We start from the raw sequence: 26,111 nt of genomic DNA on the forward strand, positions 1-26,111 counted from the left end.
ATCCGGTGTCTAGTTATTCAAATGTTTTATAAGCAAAATGACTTTTATAAGTGTGGTTCGTGTTGGTTCATTGTTTTGTTTCAATGTTGCAAATGATGTTAGAAACGGTGAATAAATTCTGTAATGTAATGTTTCGCTGATCAAAATCTCGTGTAAAAATAAAATGAGAACTTTAGTTATAGTTGCTTAAACAATCATTTGGTATTCGTCAATTGAAACGCATGCACAACAAAATGTTAACTTATTATCTGTTACGTTGCATTGTCATATATTCCATTACTGTAAATTCACTTCATATCAAACACTGCACTTGTGGCCAAATAATCTTATGATATTTTGTAACGCACTGATTTATTTGTAAATAGGACAATTCAAATTCAATGACAAGAAATTAGATTGCACGGGTGTGGATAAAGTGTAACCGCAATGCCTGCACGGTTCTACTATAACACGAAAAAAGTAGATAAAAAGTAAGCTTAAATCTCATTTAGATTGATAATTCATTTTCGTTGTTGTTACTTTTGTTTTTGTCACAAGTATCATTTTACTTATATGACAATAAAAGAATTATAATTATAATTCATCAAAATGACACCTGTGCTCCTTTTTACATTACTGGTGCAGGAATAATGTACACGCATTGATAACAGTAATTAAAGCACAAGACAGACGGGACAAAAATTATCACTTTATAATACAGCGGTTGTTGCCTTTTTTCAATATCACCACTTATTTTCGAATAGAAAAATGCAACTAAAATAAAACTGGATTTTCATCAATACATTTTACAAATAGACAATAAAATTAAAACATATACAAATTAAAATTCATTAGTTTTTTTTTGGTATCGTGTGTTACAGAAGCTGTAATACGTATACACAAACTTTGAACACGTTTGTATACTTTGCATTCAACTGACTTAATATATTTGGCACATAAAAATAATACTGTAAGGGTCATATCATTGATAAAAATAAACTTAAAATGCTTTTATAAAAAAAATATAATACTGATCTGATGTTATTATAAATGACACCACGTATATCATATACGATATATTCAAACATAAAATAGCTTTTAGTTATGTACATAAATTCTAAGAGGTATACAGTATTTGCTGTATCATGATTTTTACAGCTGTCATGTGAGATGCTGGTTGCAGAACAAAATGTAAGTCTTATCAAATTGAATAGTTACATGTCCAAAACGAAATTGAACATAATTGCTAATGGAAAATAGTAACTATGCCTTATTTATGTGAGTGCTAAACAGCATCAATTTATAACTTTAAGTACACAAGAATGTCCCTTCTCCATATTTGTCCCCTTTACTCATGGTACTCTCTCACGTATATAAATCCAAATTACTGTTCTTTCACATCAACATATTTAGCTTCACTCTATGTGCCGTATACACACAATAGGTATTTTCAACAACACTATCATATCTCTGAACCAGTATCGATTTACAATTATATACAAACATAATCATTGGCACACTGAATGTATCTTAGAACACGAAGTATATAATACAATCCTTGATCTCTATATCCTATTTAGGTACAGTAAATCTTCTGCAAATGAACGTGAACGTTATCAACACAACATAAATTAGTAGCAGTTTTTCCCCCTTTCTGTCCCATTCTCTTCAAAACAAACCTGCTGCCAATGACGTTGCTTTTTCTAAAGCTGGAACGTTAGGGTATTCAGATGAATGTGCTGAAAGGATACCAGAGTACGGACCAGGTAATGACGGTGCTCCACTCAGGGAGGTTGCTACTTTATTATTCGAAACATTGCTTGTCCATTTAGAACTTTCTGACAAAGTTTTATCTGTAAGAATAAGATATACTTGTGATGCATTGATTATGACAGAAGCACAAAAACATCGATTTACAGGCACAATTTAATTAGATGAAACTATAAAGAATGTATATACAGTAAAAGACACGATGATACCATGAAGCCATATCATAATTAATATCAGATGAATCTGTGTTTTTTTGCTAGATACAAATGTATGATTTCCCCAAAAATAAATAACTGGAGTAATACTGCAATTGTATGAATATTCCACTATTTGTATATTCGAAAAACTCGACGGAGTAATTAACAAAATTTCATCCGATTAAGCAACCAATTCTCATACACAATTAAAATACAACAAATGTATGAAATCGTAAAATGTGGTATAATGTTCAATGACACAGCCTTCCGATAGAGTCGATATGTATACTAGGATACTTACTTGAACTTTCCTCTGGCTGTTTATGCTTTTCCTTAGTGTTGTTATTGTTGTTGTTAGAACTGTTCGTATTGTTGCTTGCATTAGGCTCCTGTTTAATTGTTGTTGCTGGAGTGGATGAAGCAGATTGTTGTTGCTGCTTTGCCCGCTCTACTTTCCTAAACTTGGCACGTCGGTTTTGAAACCAGACCTATAATATAAACTTTTATTTTATAATTTTACTTCTTATATTTCACCAATCGTAATATAATTATATAATAGCTGTGATATTCAACTAACGGAATAACATATAGATTCCCTACAAAGGGTCATGTTCAGAATTTTTTAAATATTTTAGAAACGAATTTATATATCAAAGCAAGTATACTTATTCAGACCTTTGTTGTAGAAAATAGTCGTGGATGCCATCACGTGATCATTTTAAATCAAAGAGGGGCGGAAGATATACGAGGGACAGTCAAATTCATAGATTGAAAATAAACTGACAACGACATGGCTAAAAAATAAAAAGACAAAGAGACATATAATAGTACAAAGATACAGCATAGAGAACAAAACTTTTCATAGATGATGGAAGGCTGCTTAATTAATATGCTTATTCCGGACGAGAAAATGTTAAGGTAATATGAATATTTTCCCTGCTTTGTACTATATGGCCACACTAAGCCGTCTTATTAACGTGGTAGTCGTTCACAAGGTACCAGTCCGCAGACAGAGATGTGACCTTACCCGGCCACATTATGATTGTAAATTATGAATTAATTAACATCTATAAATCAAACATGACGTCTAAGATTTCTAAGGAAAGCTAACCTGTACTCTGGCTTCAGTGAGATCAGTTTTCATTGCTATTTCTTCTCTTGTATATATATCTGGATAATGTGTCTCTGAGAAAGCTTTCTCTAATTCTTTCAATTGGGCACTGGTGAATGTTGTTCGTATTCTTCTTTGTTTTCGTTTTTCTGGACTCAGACCACTTTCATGACTATGAGGGTACATTTTATAGGATAGCCCTAAAATGGAATACTAAAGTTATTATATCATTTTCATGCAGTCTTTCAGTGTTGGATTGAATCAACATTAATGTTCTTCGCATCGTGTGTGAATATACAAATAAGACGTAGAAAAAAAAGGGAAATAAAAAATAGGTTTATAAATTTGTTATCATCAAAATCAGCTGGTAAGAAATGAAAATAATTTGGAAATAAAAATGAATTGTTGAAATCGTTTATAATCCTGAAACAAAAATAGCAAATATTACATAAATGTATCTTTTTTTCTTTACAAAAGTGAAGGAAGTCAAAGAGAAGAAAGTTTGATATTAATGAATAAAACATTGAAAATATTTTGACAATATAGCCTGAAATAAAACATAAATATTTTTAGAAAGATACACTCACATACATTGCATTTCCACACACGCACAAACAGAGGGAAAGAGAGAGTGAGGGAGGGCTCGCATAGTAAAAAAATCACACTACTTTATATTGTATGTTTTAAATACAACAATTTAAAATCACATAACTGGGGCAGTTACGGAATTCAATATTCGTTGATGATTTTTTTTAAAAATCTATGATCAAATGTAAATATTTCTTAAAACAATGAGATTTTCTATTTGAATGATGATCGACGTATTGAACCACACGACACGTGGGCACGCACTTATTTGTGGTTAGGTTAACTATTTTATGATCATCAAGCATGTAAAAAAGACAATACACATTCTAAATTGTGCCACTGTACAGTTAAAGAAGAACCATAAAGACATCAATAAAACGAGCAGTTTCCATCAATTGTAGATTAACAAAATATATACAATCAATTCCAAAGGAGTAATCGCTCATTATTCTGACAAGATCATAAATTATAACCCGCAAGGGAGAGCTAAGAACATCCAGAAAATAACTTGAATATTTAACCACCGACAAGCTGATCTAATAAATTCTTAATACAAACTTTGTTAGGCTTCATTTTCATGGATACAAATTGGAGAAATAGAATGAGAGGTCGACCTTAGGAAAATTAACTTCTCCGATGGATACATGTGGATAATATCAGACATCACTTGAAGGGAAGTAACTCTCAACCTTCAGGGAGCAATATGCAATTCATTTCAATTGGATTTTCTCCATTTGCTTTTTTTTCGAATGTTATCAATTAGTATCTTTTTTCTAAGGTTGCTATGTTTTTTTTCTGTTTTTCTATCTTATGACAGGTCTAAGTATTGCTTCGTTAAACCGGTCCCAGTTGTTTAAAAACATGTCCGTACTAACATGGTTACATTGTTTTTATATTGGTGTATTTTAGTTGCCTTGTATAATCTATGGTGCGATATTTAACATTTTGATATTCGATCACCATCCCAATATGCATATCATATGAATGTAATTCATAGATTTATAGATTTCGAATTGTGTCAAAATACCATTAATAAAACATTTAATTTATTAATGATGGTAAGAATATTCAAAATAAAAAAATGTTTCATTGCTATTGCTTGTTGCAAATAGATTATAAAAGGAAAGTATTTTGAAATGTGCATTTATCAATCTTTATTAACAATCAAATAAAATATGGAGATTAAGATAATTGTAGCATGGCTTATTGACAACTATCTTTCTACAGAAAAATGTTAAAACTTCGGGATTGTCCTCAACAAGATCAATCTCAGTAACTGCTTTGCAACTGGGCGACATAAGTGTTACGTTTTAGAGTCCTGCCATGAATATGTCTATACACTTTGTCATTGCAAGCTTCTGAAAGCTTTCAAGACCTATATATGACTGCTGTACACATTTAATACAATGTTGTTGGAGCACAGCTTAGATAATATGAGAGTCATAAACTTGACAGAAATTATAAACATCTTAAAAACTGCTTTGCCATAGCAGTGTAATGGAATTCTACCCTTACATGTGGACGTTACATAACTGCGATGTCACACATTTACGTTAGAGACGTCTGTATCCAGATATACAGGAAATAAAGCAATCAATATATAAAAATATATAGGATTAGTACTATACCATTATATTGTGCAATAACAATAAAACTAACGCAAATCTATTGTGTCATTAACTAGTGGAAAATTGTCGCTATCTTCTGAGGAAAAAGGAGATCTGTTTGATCATTTAACGTTATTTTGATACACAGAGCCCAGATATTTATTTTGTGCCGTCCCCAGATATTTGAAGCGTACTTAGACAATAGTCAAGTAATCGCCATCCGGAGAATCAAATCGAAATTCACATATTGATATTAGTTTTATATTCTTATAATTTGATTACAGCAAAGAGCATTTGACTGCCGCCGAGCAATTATTACTTGAACTAAGCCTCTGCACGCATTTTATCTTAAACAAGAGTGAAGAGAAAATTAATCAAGGAATTGAAAACATAACGGACAATGCCTTTAAACTTTTTTATTAAATAAAATTCGTATTAAGCAAGAGTAGAAATGGCATCTAATTTATCAGGAAAGAATCAATGATAACACAGGCTAATAAAATTCTCTTGTTTGCCTTCGCGATATAATGAATTTTAGCCAGACTATATCCAGTATTTGTCTAAATACAAGACGCATTGTCAAATTACCACTACTAAATGCTGAGTGTTGAAAGACATGTTCAATAAAATGATAGGTCGATTCTTATTGAATTTCAGAAAACGGAACTCTACCTAGAGGTGAAATTCATTATAGTTAGCACTTTTATTATTTGTCAATTGGTCGGGAAATAAATAAAGACTGACTTGCAGTTATTATCCTTCGGCAAATTTTCAATTAAAAACTCGGAAAATAACAACGGAAAAAATATTTGGTGAAAATCAAATCATATCTGATTTCGAAAAGCAGTAAAGATTTTTTTTATTAAAAGCTATTTTAAACAATATTAAATAGTATCCAAAAATAATTATCAACAGTCAACAACACTAGTTGTTAGCTTATTTGGTGTACTATGTGTATTTTATTTTATTAATTTACTTATATTATATGCTACCATTTATTTATTTGAACTAAGTTAATATTTGTTAACTGCATTTTATGCTTTTGGAGGAGCACGTCAATACATACTGCCTTATATTTCTATAAGCAAGAGACTAACAGTCAAAGGCAACACGAGAAAAACTGACAGACAAATTTGTTAGAATAGTTTGTATTGCTCTTGCTTTAATTTTGTATTAAAATATGTGAGCTAGTAGAAAAGAGAGAACATGTAATTTGTTGTATAAAGAAAGGCAACAGTAGTATATCGCTGTTGAAAACTCGTAAATCGATGGACAAAAAATAAATCGAGGTAACCAACTCAAACTGAGGGAAACGCATTAAATATAAGAGGAGAACAACGACACAACATTAAAATGTAACACACACAGAAACGGACTAAGCATTAGACAAAATCCGATGAGAATAACAAATATAACATGAAAATCAAATACATGAATTTGGGATAGAAAAGTACCGTGACACGTCTTATAGTAATGTGAATTCACACTCAAATATAAAAGAAAACAAACGACACAACGAAAGTACAACGTTAAAATGTAACACGCACAGAAACGAACTATAATATATCAATGGCAATTTTCCTGACTTGGTACAGGACATTTTTAAAGAAAAAAATGTTGGATTGAACCTGGTTTTGTGGCATGCCAAACCTCCCTCTTTAATGACAATGTTAAATATAACATTGGAATGACAGCATAACATTATAGGACTACAATGCAAATAAATAGGAGAACATATTAGACAAAGAAACATATGAATAATAGATAACAAAAGGCATCAGGTTTAAAATTCAATACGCCAGAAGCTCGCCTCGTCCACACAACACTTACCAGTGCCGCCTAGATATAAAAGTTCGAAAGTCAAAACAAGTACAAAGTTGTACAGCACCGAGGATCAAAAGTTCAAAAAGGTTGTTCCAAATACGGCTAGAGTTTTCTGCTTGGGATAAGAACATCCTTATTATTTATAACAATTTATGCTATTGCAAACAGTAAATTTTATCGAATGAATATAAAAGATATACATGATAAAACTGAAGTATTAACTAATTACAGAAAACAAAACCCGGCTACATTACATAAACGAACACAAAAAATAGACACACCCGACTTAGTCAAGGCCTAAACGCAAAAAGTGAAAAAAAAGTTCATTGTTGTGTTTATCCTTTGCCTGATTCGTTTTGTATTTTTGTATATTTGTTTATACGCTTTCTTCATATTCAAGGTGTGGAAAATTACATGTTATGACGATTCATATTTGGATAAATGAAATGTTCAAAACGTGCACATCAGATGTTTGTCCGCAGAACTGATTGCTAATGCAATTCAATCGATTTAATTGACCAATCCACGATCAATGATATCAACGTTTCCTCTTTCTAGATCTTTAAAAGAAAATAGAAAACTTTTTAAAAATAATTGAACTGCCCTGAACGTTATACGTGCTATATCAAATCTACTAGTAAATAAGCTAGATATCGGCTATAGTATTATGTAACGCCACAGTCCCCAAATTCAGCGAGTAAACATTTTTTTCTTTGAGACTAAACCATAAATGATTTGACATTATGAATGTCTTCAGTTCTTCAGTGTTGACATGAATTATCATTGATATGGTAATATTCATAAATTTCTGTTTACAAAACTTGTGAATTTTTGAAATACTAAGGCTTTTCGACCTCAGGAATAGATTACCTCAGCTGTATTTGGTAAAACTTTTAGGAATTTTGGTCCTCAATGCTCTTCAACTTCGTACTTTATTTGGATTTCTGAACATTTTTGGATTCGAGCGTCACTGATCAGTCTTTTGTAGACGACACGCGCGTATGGCGTGAATACAAAATTTAATTCTGGTATCTAGGATGAGTTTATTTTTGATTGAATAGCTAAACATATTTGAATATTCTAGAATAATCTAAATATTTGAAGAAATAAAACAAAACATTAGTTATTCGATTTAAAAGGATGGAAATTTAAGCTTTCATTAGATGCAATTCGGGTACTTCGCATTACAGAAGCATGGATAATTTGGAGGTCGGTTTAAACCAATTCAATACAATACAATAAGGAATCAAAGGTAAATTGTAAGAATAATAAAGTAAAATTGATAAAGATACATCCACAAACTAAATACAGAATAGAAACTTTTGTCTGAATCATAAATAGACATAGGTGAGAAATAGGTAAAATAGGTGCAATTTGGGTACCCGCACGTTGCACAAATAAAGACCAAATATTACTTTATCAATCTTTATTTTCAAAGATATTCTTAACAATATTCATTCTTGTATGTTCGTTTTTTTTTATCTCTAAAGATAAAAAACATATTCATCATTTTGAAGATGTCGACTCTTTTCAATTGAAAAAAAAATATTTGAAAATCTTTTATGGTTGATTCAAACTGTATTTACAAAATTAATCTGGCAATTTTATTTCTTTCTGCTCATAAAATGTAATTCTAGGTTGACTATATACGCTTTAGTGTTCATTTTAATGTGATCGAAGTGATCTAAAGTTTGAAAGAGTCAGCAGTGTTGCAAGTCTATGTTTAGATTATTTAGATTATCTCGCCTTGAACGATAAATATTTTTGTAAACGAATCTGTAAAGTTAAAGGTATGAATTTGAATTTTTATTTTTCAATCCCTGTCATCGTTTAAATAGAAGTATGAAGTGATATACAAAAAGGAAGATTGACAAATTAACGCATATATGTTATGGGAATAGTTAGTAGTTTTCAAAGGTACTAGGATTATAAATAAGTACGCCAAATAATACGGAAAGGAGAAATATGCACCATACGATTTCTTGTCAAAATATATATCTTCGCCAAGTCAACCCACTTAACAGCACCGTTTTATTGCACTGATTTTTTTTTTTGATTTTTTCTTCTCGTGAATTTTGCATAGACTATTTGTTATTAAATTGCAAGCAAGCAAAAATTATTAAAAGAATCATAGACGTTTTAAAGGGGTGTTGGTACATGACCTTTCAACATATACATTTTGAAATTTCTAAAACAGACGAGGGGAGTCGACTTAAGTGCATAAGTATACAGACAAAATCTAATATGTAAATGCATCTAAAGTCTTTTCAACCTATTTTCACTTATGTAATTAAATGGCTAAATAACAAAACAAAAGATAATCCTATAGTTCTACGGCGAACCCGGAAGTACTTCGACATTTACACATCTACACGTATCGTAATGAGTACTTTTATTCATATACACAATAAAAATTTCATAAATCAAATCAATTAAAATAGACTAAAGGAAAAAACTATTAAAATTTCTTGAAAACAGTATAAAAATCACGAAATGGTTTTGCACAAATAAAAATATATCAATTCATTCATATGGTACCAGAAGGAGTTGTCCAGAGTAGAAATATCAAATGACTTTTAACTGAATAACTAATTACAGTATTCATCATGGAATGTCAAACAAGTCAGGAAATTATACACATGGTTTTTGTAACTGTTTGTGATAATATGTCTGATCATTGAAGTCACAGTCATTATAACTGGACGTGGGCACATTATTTCTCAAAACGACACAAATTTATCGACCAAAAATGCAATAGAATTGCCAATGTCAAATAAAACATGAAACATTAGGTCCTATTCCCTGGAAATACGTTCTAGTCTTTATGACAACGACTTGCATCTGGAAAGTATCAACGGATTTCTTGTCCGTCTAACCATGGAATAATATTGGAATGGTACTTAAGGCAGCACATTATTTTATTCATGATAAATGAAGATACTGACTTTATTCTATCCAATATAATCTTACAATACTTCAATTTTTATTGATGTATAAACCAAACACGTTTTATATAATGTGAGATAAAACGTTTAACACATATAAATATTGTGTGTTTTTTTTTTGTGTGTGTTTTTTTTAAATATATTTATATTATGTTGTAATGTTGTAAACATTATAATATGTATAGAATTTTTGTACAAATTATAGTGTTCTATGGACCGAATAACACAAATAGATGATACAAGCACACAGTCTTTTGTTTCACATATAGTTGTAATATTTCCATGACTGCATCATTGTACATGATATTGTCTTATACTGAGCATTGATACCTAAAATATAACAAGAACACAAAAAAACTTTTTATGGATATAACTTTGGTATAAGGAGAAACATAACAATGAAATTTAAATTATTCAGGTGTCCTCATTTGCAGTTTTATAACCAGGAGAATGTATTTCAATGTAAGGTTGAAGTATATAAATTTGAAATTAAGACATTAAGCTGATAAATTTTGGAAGATTAACTGTTGTCACATGGTGCAAAAAAACTATGTGTCAAAACACTTATAACTTGTACAAAAAACTTGTAAAAAATATAGTTTTTACACAACATATATATTCATAATTTGCCTATTTTTATAATGATATTTTTCTAAATGTGTTACTAGTACCCCTAACTGCATATAGATAATATGAGCAAGTTAGTATATATAATAAAATACCTTAATGCTTTTAATCTTGTTAATTTCTTATACAAACAAAAATTCCTGAACATCACAGAATTTTTTTTTCATTTAATTGTTTTTAAATTTCTGCTTGTAATTTGATATTCTTTTTTGCGTTTGCTTTAATTTTGCAAACAATCATGTTATGAAATGCTTCCGTACCAAATCGAATGAACAACTTTAAGTTTGGGGTGTACATACATTTAGCTCAACATTACTAGCGTAATAAATTCCCCGTTTGAACAGTTAGAACAATTGAAAAAAGTAAAATCACAAAAATACTGAACTCCGAGGAAAACTCAAAACGGAAAGTCCCTAATCAAATTGCAAAATCAAATGCTAAAAAACATCACACGAATAGACACCAACTGTCTATTCTTGACTTGGTACAGGCATTTTTAAATGTAGAAAATAGTGGATTGAACCTGGTTTTATATCGCTAAACCTCTCACTTGTATGATAGTCGCATCAAATGCCGTTATATTTACAACGATGTAAAATTTCAACTATTATAAGCATCTTTGAAGGGGTATATGACATAAATAAATAAAGGTCACCAAGACAGAAAATCAACTTTGTGTAGAATCTTTTTTTATTATTAAACAGAAAACATAATTTCAAGTTGATAGCTACAGAGATGGACAATACCAAATAAAACAAGATAAAAGACGTTAGTCTCAGCCTGGGTTGCACGTACTTTTCCTAAAGCATTTTTAAAGAGTTTTGGTTTATTTTTAAATGGCAATCATTGAACATGAAATATTCAGAAGTCACCTAATATACTTGACCTAAAATATGTATTCTTTATATAGTGAAGACGTGTGTTATGATTGCCAAGAAGACAATGCAACAACCGACCATAAACCAAATGACGCAGATGTTCCCAACTATATGTATTTGATGATTTATTTACTGCCAGCATAGCAAACGTTCAACGGCTTTGTTGTGACAAATTGAAACGCAGTTCAATCGAGATATATCAACCAACCAACAGAACAACAATTGTGATAGTCAGCAACAAACGACTATCACTGAAATATATACTCTTTACTTAGGAATGTGACGGGATGGAGAATAGTTTCGGGCACCGAGCTCCTCCTAACAAACAGTGCTTAACTCGTTTGATGGAGCACACAAGTACCAACCTTAGAGTACTAATAACAAATTTACCGAGCACCAAGGTAATTGCAATAAAATTGCCCATAAAAACTGACCAAAAACTAGTTTAAGAGCCCATAACTTATCAAATATCAAAATTAAAACAAATATTTTTCCTGTTTTCTGCTCTTTAGTCGGGTCGTTGCCTCTTTGACAGATTCTCTGTTTCCACTTACTGTTTTATTTGTTTAGTAGATTTTTTTTTAATACGTTACAGTATTTTGATAAATAAGTTATAATGAAATTATGAAAACTATATATCATTGTGTTTGGAAATTTTATGTATCCTTTTTTTTTTTTAATTTATCATTGATTTCCATGTAAAAATTAGATAACAAAATACAGAACTGCAAGGAAAATTCAAAACGGAAAGTCCCTTATTTTAATTATGACAAAGACAAAAGCTGAAATACATGACACGAACGGAATATAACCGTCGTATTCCTGACTAGTGATAAGTTTGCTACTCATTTGCAATCATTCCAAAAATTTATCCAGAGAATGTTTTTAGTATTTAATCAGTAATAGTTATCCTCTTTTTTAGTTATATAACATAACTATGTAATAAACAAATTAAAAATAAAACTGCTAACATTCGTTATTCATTTAGATAAAGGACAACAACAAACGACATTTACTCCCCTTTGGTTGGCCATTTTGACCTTAATAAAGTGCGTTAAGTTTCACGTAATTACCTTTTACAGTAAAAATATGCCTAATTCATGTTAGGTTGTATATTTAACACATTGAATTATATGTAATGAAAACACGATCACGTGTAGACTTTTGTCCTTTCTTAATGAAATGTCCCCGGGGTAAATAAATCGGCATAATATAATTGTGTTCATTTTTATTAGATTTCCAAGAAACATAATGCTAATGTGTGTACATTAGATATTCCAGATCATCAATGAAGTAAATGTTTATGATATCTTGTGGTTTATCAATAAATGTCATACTGAATATTTCCAAAGGTTAAATATGACATCTTTATTAGGCTATTTGTACTGACCATTTAATTTGCTGGTGAATTATATTATCAAATTAAGTATAATCGGCAGAATATTGTTGCTTAAATTGGACTTAAAGGTCCCGTTTTTTTCATTTGCGGTTTAATTAACCATTTAAATTCATTTATGTAACAAAATATGTAAAAATTCCAGGAAAACTGAATAAAGAACAGTCGCCTTATAATTAGGATCTTGAATCCTAATTCCTGCACAAGGTCAACTTTATTTATTCTGGGAATAGTATATCTATATATATGTTCCTGATTTATTTAATAATAAACTATGTAATCTTTAGTTAGAGCTTGCTGTTAAGACAGGGGATTCTTGTCCTGTTGAATTAAAACACACTCTTTGTGGAGGTAAAGTGACTGTTACTGGTTTCCCTCACAAATTTGTCAGCTTTTGTATGGTCTTGTTATATTTTAACATACATATTTTTATAGAAAATAATTACAGAATATATTGTTATGATTTAAATTTCATTTCTTATATATAATGGACTTTCGTGTTACAGAAATATACAAAAATAATGTAGTACTAATTTATCACAAACAAATAACAGATGTTTGTCTTAAAAAATACTTTATCAAAATAAATATTTTAATTTTTTTTTATATAATCTGAATAAGGTATATTTTATACCAGTTTTGTTTGTTTTGTTTATACCAATGCATTCAGTTTGAAATATATGTTGTTGGATATAAAGTAAATAAGAAATTTCGTTTGAAGTGCAATTCAAATAAAAATTCAAACGGAATTACATGGTCCGAATAAATGTTATTACTTTCGGTCGTCCATTTGTTTTCCTCAGTTTACAAATTAACGTTTATATTTAGCGACGTTTTGTATCACTAATATTCGCTGAATGGACAACGTAAACCTCTAAATTATCAAGATATATCTGATGAGCGTATATACACTATAAAATATAATTTAATTGTTTAATATTATTTAATAATTGCTATAATATATGACTAACTATGTTACAAAAGCTGTAACTCCGTTTGGAGTTGATGCGATTTCCTCACTTTTGTTTTACTTTAATTGATATCTTCCTATATCTTTGCTTGTCTCTAAAACTCTGTTTAATGCTGACCGAGATTTGTATCAACAATGTTAACTTTATATTATATCATTTAGACCGATTATACTCTTTAAAAACTAATGCATCCCCTATGATACGCTAGTGAACAGATTGAACCTGTATTATGCCACAAGTTTTATTATGCTGAACAAAATGTTTTACGACAAACAAAGAGAGTCGACCAGAAGTTTAAACGACGGCACAACAACGGTCAGTTTCCGCTTCATGGAATCTTTATAAATAAAGAAGTAAGTACATCTTCAAATAGAATAAAAGTCTTGTCGACCGGTTATTGTTTCAGATTGGTTATCTAAACACTTAACTGGTTAATTGTTCTGTAAGGAGAAGATCATAAGCCAGTCACGTGGCAATCTCCTCAGAACGTGCCCGTTCAATGAAGCGGACAAGTCTTACATAGCTAATTGCGACAAAATGGCCATTTGGTTGTTCTAATCAAGAATTTCATATTAACTATCACGGGCTGTGATACATTCACACATAGAAGGTGTTTTCATTTGAGTAATAGCTACTGGCAAAGTTTGATTAAACCGAGGTTAACTGATCCCTAGTTCGAGCCGGCCATCCCGAGATGATAATTACAATTCAAATCTCAGTGGTACATTAAGAAAATTGCTTTATATTTTTGCCGAGATTGATGTTCAATAAAAGTCTTCTCTGTTTCATATGATGGGTTAGAATTCCGTATGATTACATGGAAAAAGATCAAGCATATAATTGCGATTATATCTGGAAATTACAAATTATATTGATAAAATGTTTATAAATCAAAGAGAGAAATAATTTTAACAAATGATGATAATTAAATTATAATTGACGGTTGGTCAGCGTTAAAGTGGTTGTTTCAATCATTTTGATGTATGTTTACGACGTTGCAGTCAGAAATGTTACGAAGAAACAAATGCTTTGTTTCTCGTTTTGGTAAATAGACAGATTGAATGATAACTTTTGAATTAGAGCCAGAAAATATTTGAGGAATAGACTTCAAATGTATCTAAAATTATGAGTTTTAAGTACAATAAAGTCATGATATAACAGTACAATAGAATCCCCAGTTACGTAATCAATTTCCAACAAAATCTTCTGATAATTAAAAATTATTTGTTTCAATGATGTTATTTTGATTACACTTTTGGCAAATTTGACAATAAAGATAAAATTCAAATGTAAAAAAAGAACATTGTATAAATCAAATGCGTCCAAAGCTCCTTTCTTACTTCATCCAAAACGCTTGAAGCATAATTTTTGAAAGTCAGTGGTGTGTAAAACAAATACATTTGAATAGCTCTATATAGCAGTCAAAACACACAAATAATTTAAATAGATGCGTTTTAGTCATTACTGTATATAACCCCTAACGTTTAATTGTAGAGATGTATTTTTGGTCATGAATAGACAATACTTGCTTCTTTAATTAAATGTGTCAAACTTGCCACGTACATCCAAACATGCCGACCAAAACATGTTAGCACTAACTTTGCAACTGTATTTAGTTTAACGGGCTGTCTTCATACACAAATGAATAGCATTTTTTCTTTCTTAACAAATTATCATACAAATAAAATAAAACTTGTATATATCCGTAAAACTTTGAGACGTTTTTACTGTTATATTTAGTAGTATTGTTTTTTCGATGCTATTGACTCTAAATCTATAATTCCGGACAATTAATAATTAAAATATGTAATCTTTCTACCATATTGATTCATATGTTTTAATGACAAGTTATATTATGGCATAAAATAATCGCTCAACATTTATTCATTATGTGGAAATAAAATTGTCAAAATGCATTAATATATAACACGATGTTCATTTCAGACAACATTAGGACATAGGATCCGTTAAAAACTGCCACAACTTGCCAGGCGCTATAACGGATTGTTGTCGCTAATCATATAAATAATTAATAAAGTCTAAAATGAAATTACACCTTTCATATACCCAAAAGTATACAAATGAAAGCAGCATCATTTATAGACTAACACGTCAACAAGCTAGGAAGCATTATTGATGCTGTATGGGAATTTTATAGTTATACAAACTACTCAAACAAATTTTAGTCAAAAGGATTCAAGCTTTTTAGATATTAGTCAAGCACATTCTGAATCCAAATTGATACAATTCAAAAACAGTTTCTACAAAAGTTTATTCTATAATCTTTCAATAAAAAGTAGATATGAAGTCCGACGTATTAGAATATTTCCAAAAACTTTTGAACCGTTTACAAATGTAACTTTTGAATTAAATCTTCAGACATAATTAGCCCTAATCTAAAAACAAAATCAAATACTGATCTAGTATTTCATTGTTTGTACTTGCTCTTGAAAATTAACTTTTGTGCATACACATCTTACATTCACGTTCATAAAACAATGCAAATTAACAATTGTATTTTTATATTATTTTACGTTTAATCGTGTAAATAATCTTTAATGAGAACGAGGTGTTTCAACTCGTTTGCAGTTAGAAGTTCACGTCGAAAATGATAGCTAGATAATTTGTTCACTATGGTAACTATTAGTATTTTAATTTCGTATATATTCTAATGCTGGTGCTTGTTTTATTTAACATAAATATTGTATTATTTGGCCATGATAATGTCTGTTCATATCCAATTGATGATTTCTAATTTACTCTTCGCATCTTCTCGTTCTGCACATAACAAGGTGATATGTTCCAAATATAAGCACATAGTAATGAATAGTCTAAGACTTATCCTAGTCTTGATATAGCTTTGTTAAACCCTACTACTCGTTGTACAAGCAAAGTAAAAAGTTTGATATATTTTTCTAAATACACCGTATTTAGTAACATTTCATTCATTTCACATCCTGTAAGTAGAATACCGTCACCAGTACACACAATGAACAATTACAGTTTTCTTTTGACAAACAGAACGGACAATTGCTAAAGACTATTTTCTATCAATGTATCAAATATATCAGTATTTTGTTTAAAGTTCAGTACTTAAGTCAGATGCCATAAATTAAGGCGGAAAATACAAAAAGGAAATTCAAAACTCAAAAGTCGAGAGACAAAGACAAAGTTAAATCAAGATACGATGAGAAAATAAAAAAAGTTCACAAAACATTACAGAGAGAAAACTTAATATTGATCAACTTGAATCCCGCCAAAAAAAAAACGTTCCTGTTCCTGATGAATAATGTATTTTTTCTATGATAAGAAGGGTAGACACAAGCACTTGTTCATCAAAAAACTTATAAACTGGATAACGTAAGTGAGTAAACTACAACTCGTTTACTAGTTAACTACAACTTTCAACTCATGCACATCACAAAGGGAATAAACATAATTCAAGGAGTATAATGTGAATAAGCGTGAAGTAAAACTGTACTTGCTTTTTGACTGGGCAACAAAGCCGAGTGTGGATGCTGCATAGCTGTCACCATACTCTGCAAAAAATCAATTTAAAACATAATAAAATCTGCTTTATATTTTACCCGTCTTGACATAATTCATGATATGTAATAAGCAGCTATACAGCAAACCTTTTTATCAATATTTTGCTGATGTGATATGTAAATAAAGGAGTTTTAAATTTCATCTTATCTATCACCTTTAAATCTCCAAAATGTAATATAAAAAGGGATCTTTCAATAAATTCAACGTTGAAAGAGTATAGTACTATTATACAAGTACATTTGTACTTACCTAAAAAACAAATCAATAGTTATGAAAAAAGGTAGCCATCATGTAAAGATTTTTTTTTTCAGTCTGTTTAAGAACATCAAGATATTTATTTATCTCCTGTTAGATGTGTTTACTACAATTATTGTTTTCTTAATTTCATAAAAGAAAAAAAAGAAAAGAAAATGATGACTTTACGGACAATTTTTAAATCGTAACTTTACAGAACCTATAATTAACAATATAAAGATTATTGAATTCCGTATCGTGTAAAACATGATATTAAAAATAATCCTATCGAAAGGAGATAACATTTCGAAAAAAACACTTACGATTTATACCTGTAAATCACTTTTATCAAATTTAAATATTGTTTGAATTACAATTTGTGAAGCTTCAAACTGATATGCTGATGAATGACCATAACAAATGTGAAGCGATTCAAATGTATGTTTATTTCAACTGAAAAATTTGTGAAATATTAACATTATGATAGCCTTTGCGAGAATGATCTAATAAAGTCAAAAATGCAAATTACTACTCTCTTATTTTTTCTATTTAATACTTAAACTTGATATTTACTACGAACTGGTACACTACTTTGTGTATACATGGAACACTTTTTTTTAATTTTCATCTAGGAAAAACTTATTTTGCATACTTATGTCGGCCTTCATTTTTAGTCAATCCAACCCTTTATTTTCTATTCCATTTGATCTTTTCTTGTTTCGAAAACTTTTCAAACACACACTAGAAATAGGCAGTATTCGATAAAAAAAAAAAAAGAATGATATATAGGGATAGTCGTGTATTTTATTTTGTTCTTGTTTGGTTGATATTGACAACTATTTCCAAAATGAAAGGCAAATTTAAAACCATTTTATTTTGTATGACTAACACAAAAGCAATTTATCAAATACTGAGATCATTTACTTACTATTTAATTATAAAATCACTAAATCTTGAAACTTATTAGTTTTGATTTTAACTTAAATATGTATACGGATACTTTAAACATTACGCATTCATGTAGTTTTGAAAAAATGGAAAATGTTCACATAACATTTAGCAAAACGAACCAAGTGGTCTTTATTTTTGTACTGGATTGAAAGGACGAAAAGTTATTTTTATTGAAGAATGTTGCTATAATTTTTTAAATCATTTTTAAAATAAGGAATGTATTTTTTTTATCTATATGTTTGATTGGTTTTCTGTCGTCAGATTTATGTATAACAGCTTGGATTTTTTCAGAAAAAGTATTGACATAGAGCTTTACTAAAGAGATATTCAGTGTCCAAATTCCCATCTAATTGCCATAAAATGGATATTAATTCGACTTTATTTCTTTTATTGATTTAAAAATTCTACTACCCTAAATAGATCTTAACATAATCACAGTCTGATGATGATGCGATATTTCTTGGTTTGAATAATTAGTAATTTTGAAAGCAAACCATTTGATCTTTAATTTTGATACGACATTGCATGATATATATATATCTAAACCCGAAAAATTGTAAACCATCTGTATTCATGATATTTGTTTAACACTAATAGTACTTAAAATATGAGAAAATTCAATTCTAAATTTTGTTGACTGTGTCATTTTCCTTTTCGACTGGGTCTGAATATACATGCCGGCCGATAATGCTGTGTAGTGTGAGATTCCAAACATGTCGAATAACCTGATCTTATTTATAATATGATTCATTCGATTTACCCTAGTACGACTTGGTTTGGTTTCTTTAATCAGTTTATTATTTTTTAACATCGACAAACTACTTTTCATTCGTATTCTATGCTATATGATAACTCACTGAGCAGCCGCCAACTTGTTACAAGAATAGGACATTACAAGTTAAAGTTAAACTTGAGAAAATCATTTGACAATATACATTTTAAACAAAAAATTAATTTCGCTATATATGGTATCATCATGTACTCAAACAAATCATCACTGAATCTCTGTAAAATAAAGTGCAATATATGTCAGCAAGGTTAATTTATAAATTAAATAAATATTTGATAATTAAATAAACTAAATGTAATGCCGCCTTCCGTTGACCAATTAACGAATATTTCTAATTTTCTGAAGTTGGATTTTATATGTGTTCCAGTACGTATACATGTCCATAGAAGGTGTCTTAAAGCCGATCTCAGGTGCTTCAGAAGTGTCAACCTGTTTTGCGCCAAATGTGGCACTCGTCGTTTTGCCTTAGTACATGCAAGTAGATATTTGCTGAAAAGTTTTAGTTGGTGATGTTACATTTGAGAAGGGATGGTGGTTTCGGCAAACGTGGTATATTCGTCGTCAACTGTGAATCAAATATTTGATAATGGTCCATCAACATCTGATGGCGTTTGTAAATTTGTCCAAGGAAAGATTGCTTCCTTGTATGCAAAATTTGTCTTTTAAAGAAATCATAAAAAACGCAAGCTCTGACATACTGTATCAATTTGGAAACTTGCTCCATATAAAGGCTCTGTGGAATGTTGCAACATAGAAATCGAAAGTTCACAATCCGAATCATCTCTTTATTCGTTAAATGTTGTTCCCCACCGACCTTTATTGTCAATTACTTGTTAACAAAATAGATATGAAGCAGACCTACATGTACTAGTGTACCTATATTTAAAGTTCGATGAGAGTAGAAGAAATCTTTATAGTTGAAGTTGAAGTTAAAGATCAATCAGTGCTAGGTTTTTTTCATCATACCACAGTTCAGGAATAGATTACCTTTGCTGTATTTGGCAAAATATTTAGGAATTTTTGGTCCCCAATGCTCTTCAAATTTCGTACTTTATTTGGACCATAACATGTTTTTTATTCGAGCGTCACTTGTGAGTTTTTTGTAGACGAAACGCGCGTCTGGCGGAAATATTAAATTTTAATCTTGGTATCTATGGTGAGTTTATTCACATATGGAGTCACCTCGACAACTCGACAAGAAGTGTAGCACATTATTGGCTCATTGGAATGTCTTTATTATTTGCTAAATACAGTGCCTGCAAACGTTTCAAATTGCTTTTGTGTCTATCAAGACATTAGGCATATTTACAACGTCCGTTATGTAGAAGAAACGCGCGTTTGGTGTATTAAATTATAACCCTGGTACCTTTGATAACTATTTACACGGAATTGTAAATTATGACTAGAGGTTTTTTTTTTAAATGTATGATGTATCGAAGTTAATGTTAATCTAACCATGTGTCTGTCAGTGTTAAGATTGGGTCCCAGAACTTGAAATCTTTCAATCCTTTATAGATGGATTTTGAATATATAAATAAAATCGTATAATAAATAAATCAAGATGAATTTGTTGAATTTGATGAATGCCTTTATGTGCTTCTTTGTTACATTTGTTTGTTTTATAGTGATTTAGATGACAACACAGTGTTGACTGTACCCCTAGTTTTGGAATTTTTACCTGCCGTGTCTGTTGGGGTTTTTTTCACGCATCGTTGTCAATGTAATGGAATTTCATGCGCTGCCATACAAGTGAGAGCTAGCTATAAAAATAGGTTCAATCAACCATTTTCTAAATAAGAAATGCCTGTACCAAGTCAGGAATATGACAGTTGTAGTCCATTTGTTAGATGTGTTTGAGCTTTGATTAGGGTCTTTCCTTTTTGAATTTTCCTCGGAGTTCAGTATTTTTGAGATGTTACTTTTTTTCCCCATAAAACAAGCTATCAGTTTAATTTGATTGAAACAAAGTTTGACAAATTCAATTATTCTGTCTTTCGGTTTTGCATAATAATACTTGTATAAATGGTAGAAAAGTAACATGTCGGTTTACTATTGAAAGATTGAAGATTCAGACTGAATACTATAACAGATCTTTCGTAATTTCAGTTTTTATTTTGTCGCTGGAGAAAATTGGCTGAAAATGACCATTCAGTGGTTTTATTCCGACACATATCCTGGGGGACTAAGCAGCTATCAAATTACTTCGAAGCCGACAAACCTAAGGACGGATTTCATTTTTGTTTTGTTTCATAAATTAATTTTGTATTATCCTATCTTTGCTTTATATCGTTATATTTTTCTGATGATTGCATTATGTTATTATTATTTTCATTTTAATATATTGGATAACTATATTGTTATGCACTTTTATAGGACCTACTTCATGTTTAATCAATTCTAACTTGTTTTATTTAAGACATTAGCTGCTTATATCTTATTTTAGTTTTAAGTCATGCAATTATCTCAGTCGTTTCACGTTAATTTGTAAACTCTAAACAATATACGTGTTATGTTTATACAATTTTACGATTTATTTCTGGGGCATGTTTTTGAAGCGCTGTCCAATATGTTAAAAACAAAATAATAAAATAATAATTCAATAATTAGAAAAATATAGCGATATATAGCAAAACAAAAAGGAACAATTTAAATGTGAAAAAGGGGATCCATATATAGTTTGCGGTCGATTTTGTTTTACAAATTAACCGTCAAAATATATGTTCCTTTTTTTTCTTTACGCTAACCCTTAGGACAGTGATTGGGACATCCTAGCTAAGATAGTCCTAAGATAGCTTTGGTGTGCATACTGACACATTTCGTTATTATAAGTCAGTCCTAACGTTATTCTAATTTTTTTATAAGAGAAATCTTAGGACAAATTCTATGACAGCTCCGATAACCTGGCCCCTGGTGTTATAAGTTCGTATGTCGAACAATCTTTGAAGCCAATTCACTTTCGGCATTTACAAAACCATACATTTTTTATGTGGTAACATAATTTTTGCGCTTTACTTACCTCACAGATTGCAGGTTTTTTTTTTTTTTTTTTTGTTTTGTTTCACAGTATGTGACTTTTTTAGGTGTATTTTAAGACACGAAAATACAACGCAAACAAGTTAATATGTTTTACGAGTGACAGGTTATTATTGTTTAAAGATTACGTATAACTGTTTACATGTTTTACAGCACTATGCAAAATAGAATATTTTTTAAAATGTCTTCTATTTGTTTTAAAGACCGATTAATCAGTAGAAATTTTAATCATTCTGAAATTCCATAGAGTATGTATAAAAACAGATTTATTATTGTCTTTTTTATTTTTCTATTTTGATTAATAATCTAATTTTTATCCTTTTTTTTCTGTATCGTTTCTTCTATTTTTGTATTTCTAAAATTGTTCAGCAAAATAATGTTTAGTCTATGGGCTTGTTAAACAACGGTGTCCTGAATGATTTTACTGGTGAAAAATTTTATAATTCTCGTGGATATAGAAATACGGAAATTTAGTATTATAATTGATATTGAATCAAAATTAAAAAAATAAATATAATTCTAAACCATTTTGAAAAAATAACAACAGATTCCCAATGTATATTTCGCTATATGCATCGTCTATTGTAATATTATCTACATATCTTGTGCATCTCATTTAAGGCTTCCAAATTTTTTTTAAATGTTCCTATTTCGTTTTATTTTAAATAAGTAACAAAAAATTTATATTTTTATAAATAATTACAAAAAACGGAGGTAAAAGTATTAGGGCCAGGATAATGAACCTGTTCTTTCAGCTATCATAATACATACATTAAGGTATAATTTAGGACATTGCACGTTAAGGCTTTTAATTTAAGTTTATAACTATAAAAGTATATGCGTGTAAAAGAATAAAACATAAACTTTGCAAATACAGACCTTCAAATTACATTTGAAAGAAGTTTAAAAGATCAAATATTTATCTTTCGGAATAGTCTAAATTAAAACAAGGCTATTTTGAAATTTATAAGTTGATTAAAATTGTTTACTTCGTTCTGAATATTTATTAAATCCTAAAGTTATAATTCCTCCAAATTCAGTTGTAAAGAGTAAGATATTATTACCATTGTAACATTAAATGATATTTTTTAAAGAAAATTTTCAATGGATGATAAATAATTAAAATACTTCGTTATTATGATTATAAAACAAATCAAAGACGTCTATAATTTTCGAAAACAATTCAGGAAATTGAAAAATATAATTTTTTTCAAATAGTGTATAAATTAATCGAGACGATAATGTCCGGTCGTTATATGCGGAAACATGTGTCATTGTAGTGTTTGATATTAGAAAAAATAAATGTTAGTTATATTTTTCGCTTCTGAAAACAAAAAAGTAATTTAAAAGTAACAACTTTACTTAAAGTGATTTAATTCTTAAGTTTACTGTTCATGATATTATCGTAAGTCGTCCTTGTCAACACTCGTATATTGTATATTTTATTAAAAAATTAGAAATGTACAATAAAATAATAAAATTTAAAAAAAATGATAATGAGAAAAACATATCAAACTATCTGAATGCAATTTTGTTGAAAATAAATTATTCATTTCTGGATTAAATAAAAATTCTAAACTACTATGTGTAACAGAATTTGTAGTATTAAAACTAATTGTTTAATATATAAGTGAAAATCATTTATTTTGAACGCATTTAAAAAACAATTTTTTTTATAGAATTTAACTTTCTATATAATTTAATATCATAACATTGTAAATGATGAACTTATCGGCGTACGTAAATATCTGTTAATTTTTTGATTATACAAAAAGCAAGTAAAATGAATCACAATTAAATAAAAAGAAGAAAAAAAATAACAAAAATACATTTTCCCACAATATTTTAGTAATATAAGTTGATTTTAAAATATAAATGAGTGTTCTTTCTATAAAATAAAAATCATATAATTCATTAAATTAAGATTTCCTTACTAATCAAGTCAATTAATATATAAACCAAGTAATTTGTGAAAGGTAAGTTGAATTATCACCTATTAGTACATTATGTAATTATGGGGAAGTCTAATGTGTGATGATTTTTCAATAATCTTTAAGATATCTTTTGACAAGATCAAGTATCTTCTTTGATATATGTTATTTCAAATCCAATAAAACAGTCCAATATGGTAAATGCGAGAAACTTTCTTCTTCAATGTATCACATTTCTTCCACAGAGACTTAACAAAAGGTATAAATGAATGTTGACGAATATCGTATTGGAAAGGTTATTTAATATTTTCAATAAAACTGAATAGCAAATGTGATTAGCGATGCCAAAACGTAAACTGCGGCGAAGCAAATCTTATTTCCGCAACTTCTCAAGCGGCCAGAAGTGAATTACCCGTCTAGTTGCCTTGAAACATAACTAAGTCAGTTGCTTAAATCGCTTTTGAAACTACCACCCCTGATTCAATTTACTATAATTTTGCTGTTTATATCAATTTAGTGCCATAAATAAATAGAAAATTTTCAGCTAAAGCGAAAATTATGTAAAATGTGTATTTCTACATTGAGTAATCCAATTTACTTCTCATCATTACGGCTAAGTAGACACCGTTAACAAAATTAGGTGAACTTAAAACAATTTTCTTTCCCCAAATCTTATTTCATCGCCGACAAGCAACGCCATATAAAGTGTGTAAATTCACTTTACTTACCAGAAGGGAAAACAGGAGCCTGTGGATGTTCTCGTGGTCGAGGAACCATACTGCAGTTAGCAGACGACATAGCTGGATTAGGCGGGAATGTCCGCACCCCATTATAACGATATCCTTGTGCAGCCATTTGACCGAAGGGATTACTATCCCCATAACTACAAGGGATACTGCAACTGGCTAAAGGGTTTTCCATTCCCGGTAGAGTACAATTGGCAGCATCGAAAGTGTTTTGTCCTAAGTACGAATATTCCATCATATCTGTAGATTTTGGCGATATGCGACTGTACCGTTTGATTTCGTTGGACTTAATAATTTTATAAGACCACAAGCACAAGAGCAGGTGATGGAAATGGTACCGACCTTATGTTTTAACAAATTAATGATGTCCCGTTTGATCTATTTTCATTAGAATAAATGGGTATTCATGAAGTTTATAAAGTGAGAAATTTACAAACACCAGGGACATTTATTTATGCTTGGGTTCATTAAATTATAATATAATTCTGAAATCATATATTCTAGGAATAACGGTTTTCTCATTGGAGACACACTTCACAGAGGCGTGCCGCATTGATCAAGCTGCATAAGACATCACTTGGGGAAACCGATCAATAATACTTCTACAATACAAATACTTTTCATCTCTTAATTTCTTTTATCAAGTATGTCTTTAAATTAATCGGGTAGAAAATGAACCAAATAAAATGTACTGATACATATACAAGTATTAATGATCTGGAAACAGTTGTATAAACATAATAGTTTCCGATTACAATTTTATTTCTGTATAAATTCATTCGTGGTGGAAACAAAAATGAAAATGAAATGAAATGTTTAGTTATTTTCAATCGCACGGTTGTTCTTGTTGGATTGCGAATTTTTGAAGCACCACAATTTAAAAGTCAATTTTTTTTTTATATAATTTTTTAAAACATTATTTTGAAAATTTAAAAAGGCAATGGGCAAACATTCAGTTTCACTTGAAAACTATAGATTTTCTTT

General features: G+C 29.7%; 1 protein-coding gene across 1 annotated transcript; it reads right to left on the reverse strand.

Annotated features, from left to right (window-relative positions):
* Nucleotides 1-519: 519 nt before the first annotated feature.
* LOC139484735 (paired mesoderm homeobox protein 2A-like) lies at nucleotides 520-25,518 on the reverse strand. The gene is made up of 5 exons (XM_071268643.1): nucleotides 25,110-25,518; nucleotides 17,379-17,432; nucleotides 3,058-3,257; nucleotides 2,248-2,434; nucleotides 520-1,832 (listed from the first exon to the last, which is right to left on the reverse strand). Exons 1-5 carry the CDS (start codon nucleotides 25,363-25,365, stop codon nucleotides 1,648-1,650), a joined length of 882 nt encoding a protein of 293 aa, XP_071124744.1. The 5' UTR covers nucleotides 25,366-25,518; the 3' UTR covers nucleotides 520-1,647.
* Nucleotides 25,519-26,111: the final 593 nt, after the last annotated feature.

Source organism: Mytilus edulis, chromosome 8 (genome assembly GCF_963676685.1).
Source record: "Mytilus edulis chromosome 8, xbMytEdul2.2, whole genome shotgun sequence".
NCBI lineage: Eukaryota > Metazoa > Mollusca > Bivalvia > Mytilida > Mytilidae > Mytilus > Mytilus edulis.

Excerpts from the sequence above, each read along its gene's own strand:
- LOC139484735 (XM_071268643.1), bottom strand. The coding sequence starts at position 25,365 with ATGATGGAATATTCGTACTTAGGACAAAACACTTTCGATGCTGCCAAT. Across the intron at positions 3,258-17,378 it reads CTTTGTTGCCCAGTCAAAAA|GGCTATCCTATAAAATGTAC; the intron begins GCAAGTACAGTT and ends ATTCCATTTTAG. Across the intron at positions 2,435-3,057 it reads TCACTGAAGCCAGAGTACAG|GTCTGGTTTCAAAACCGACG; the intron begins GTTAGCTTTCCT and ends TTTATATTATAG.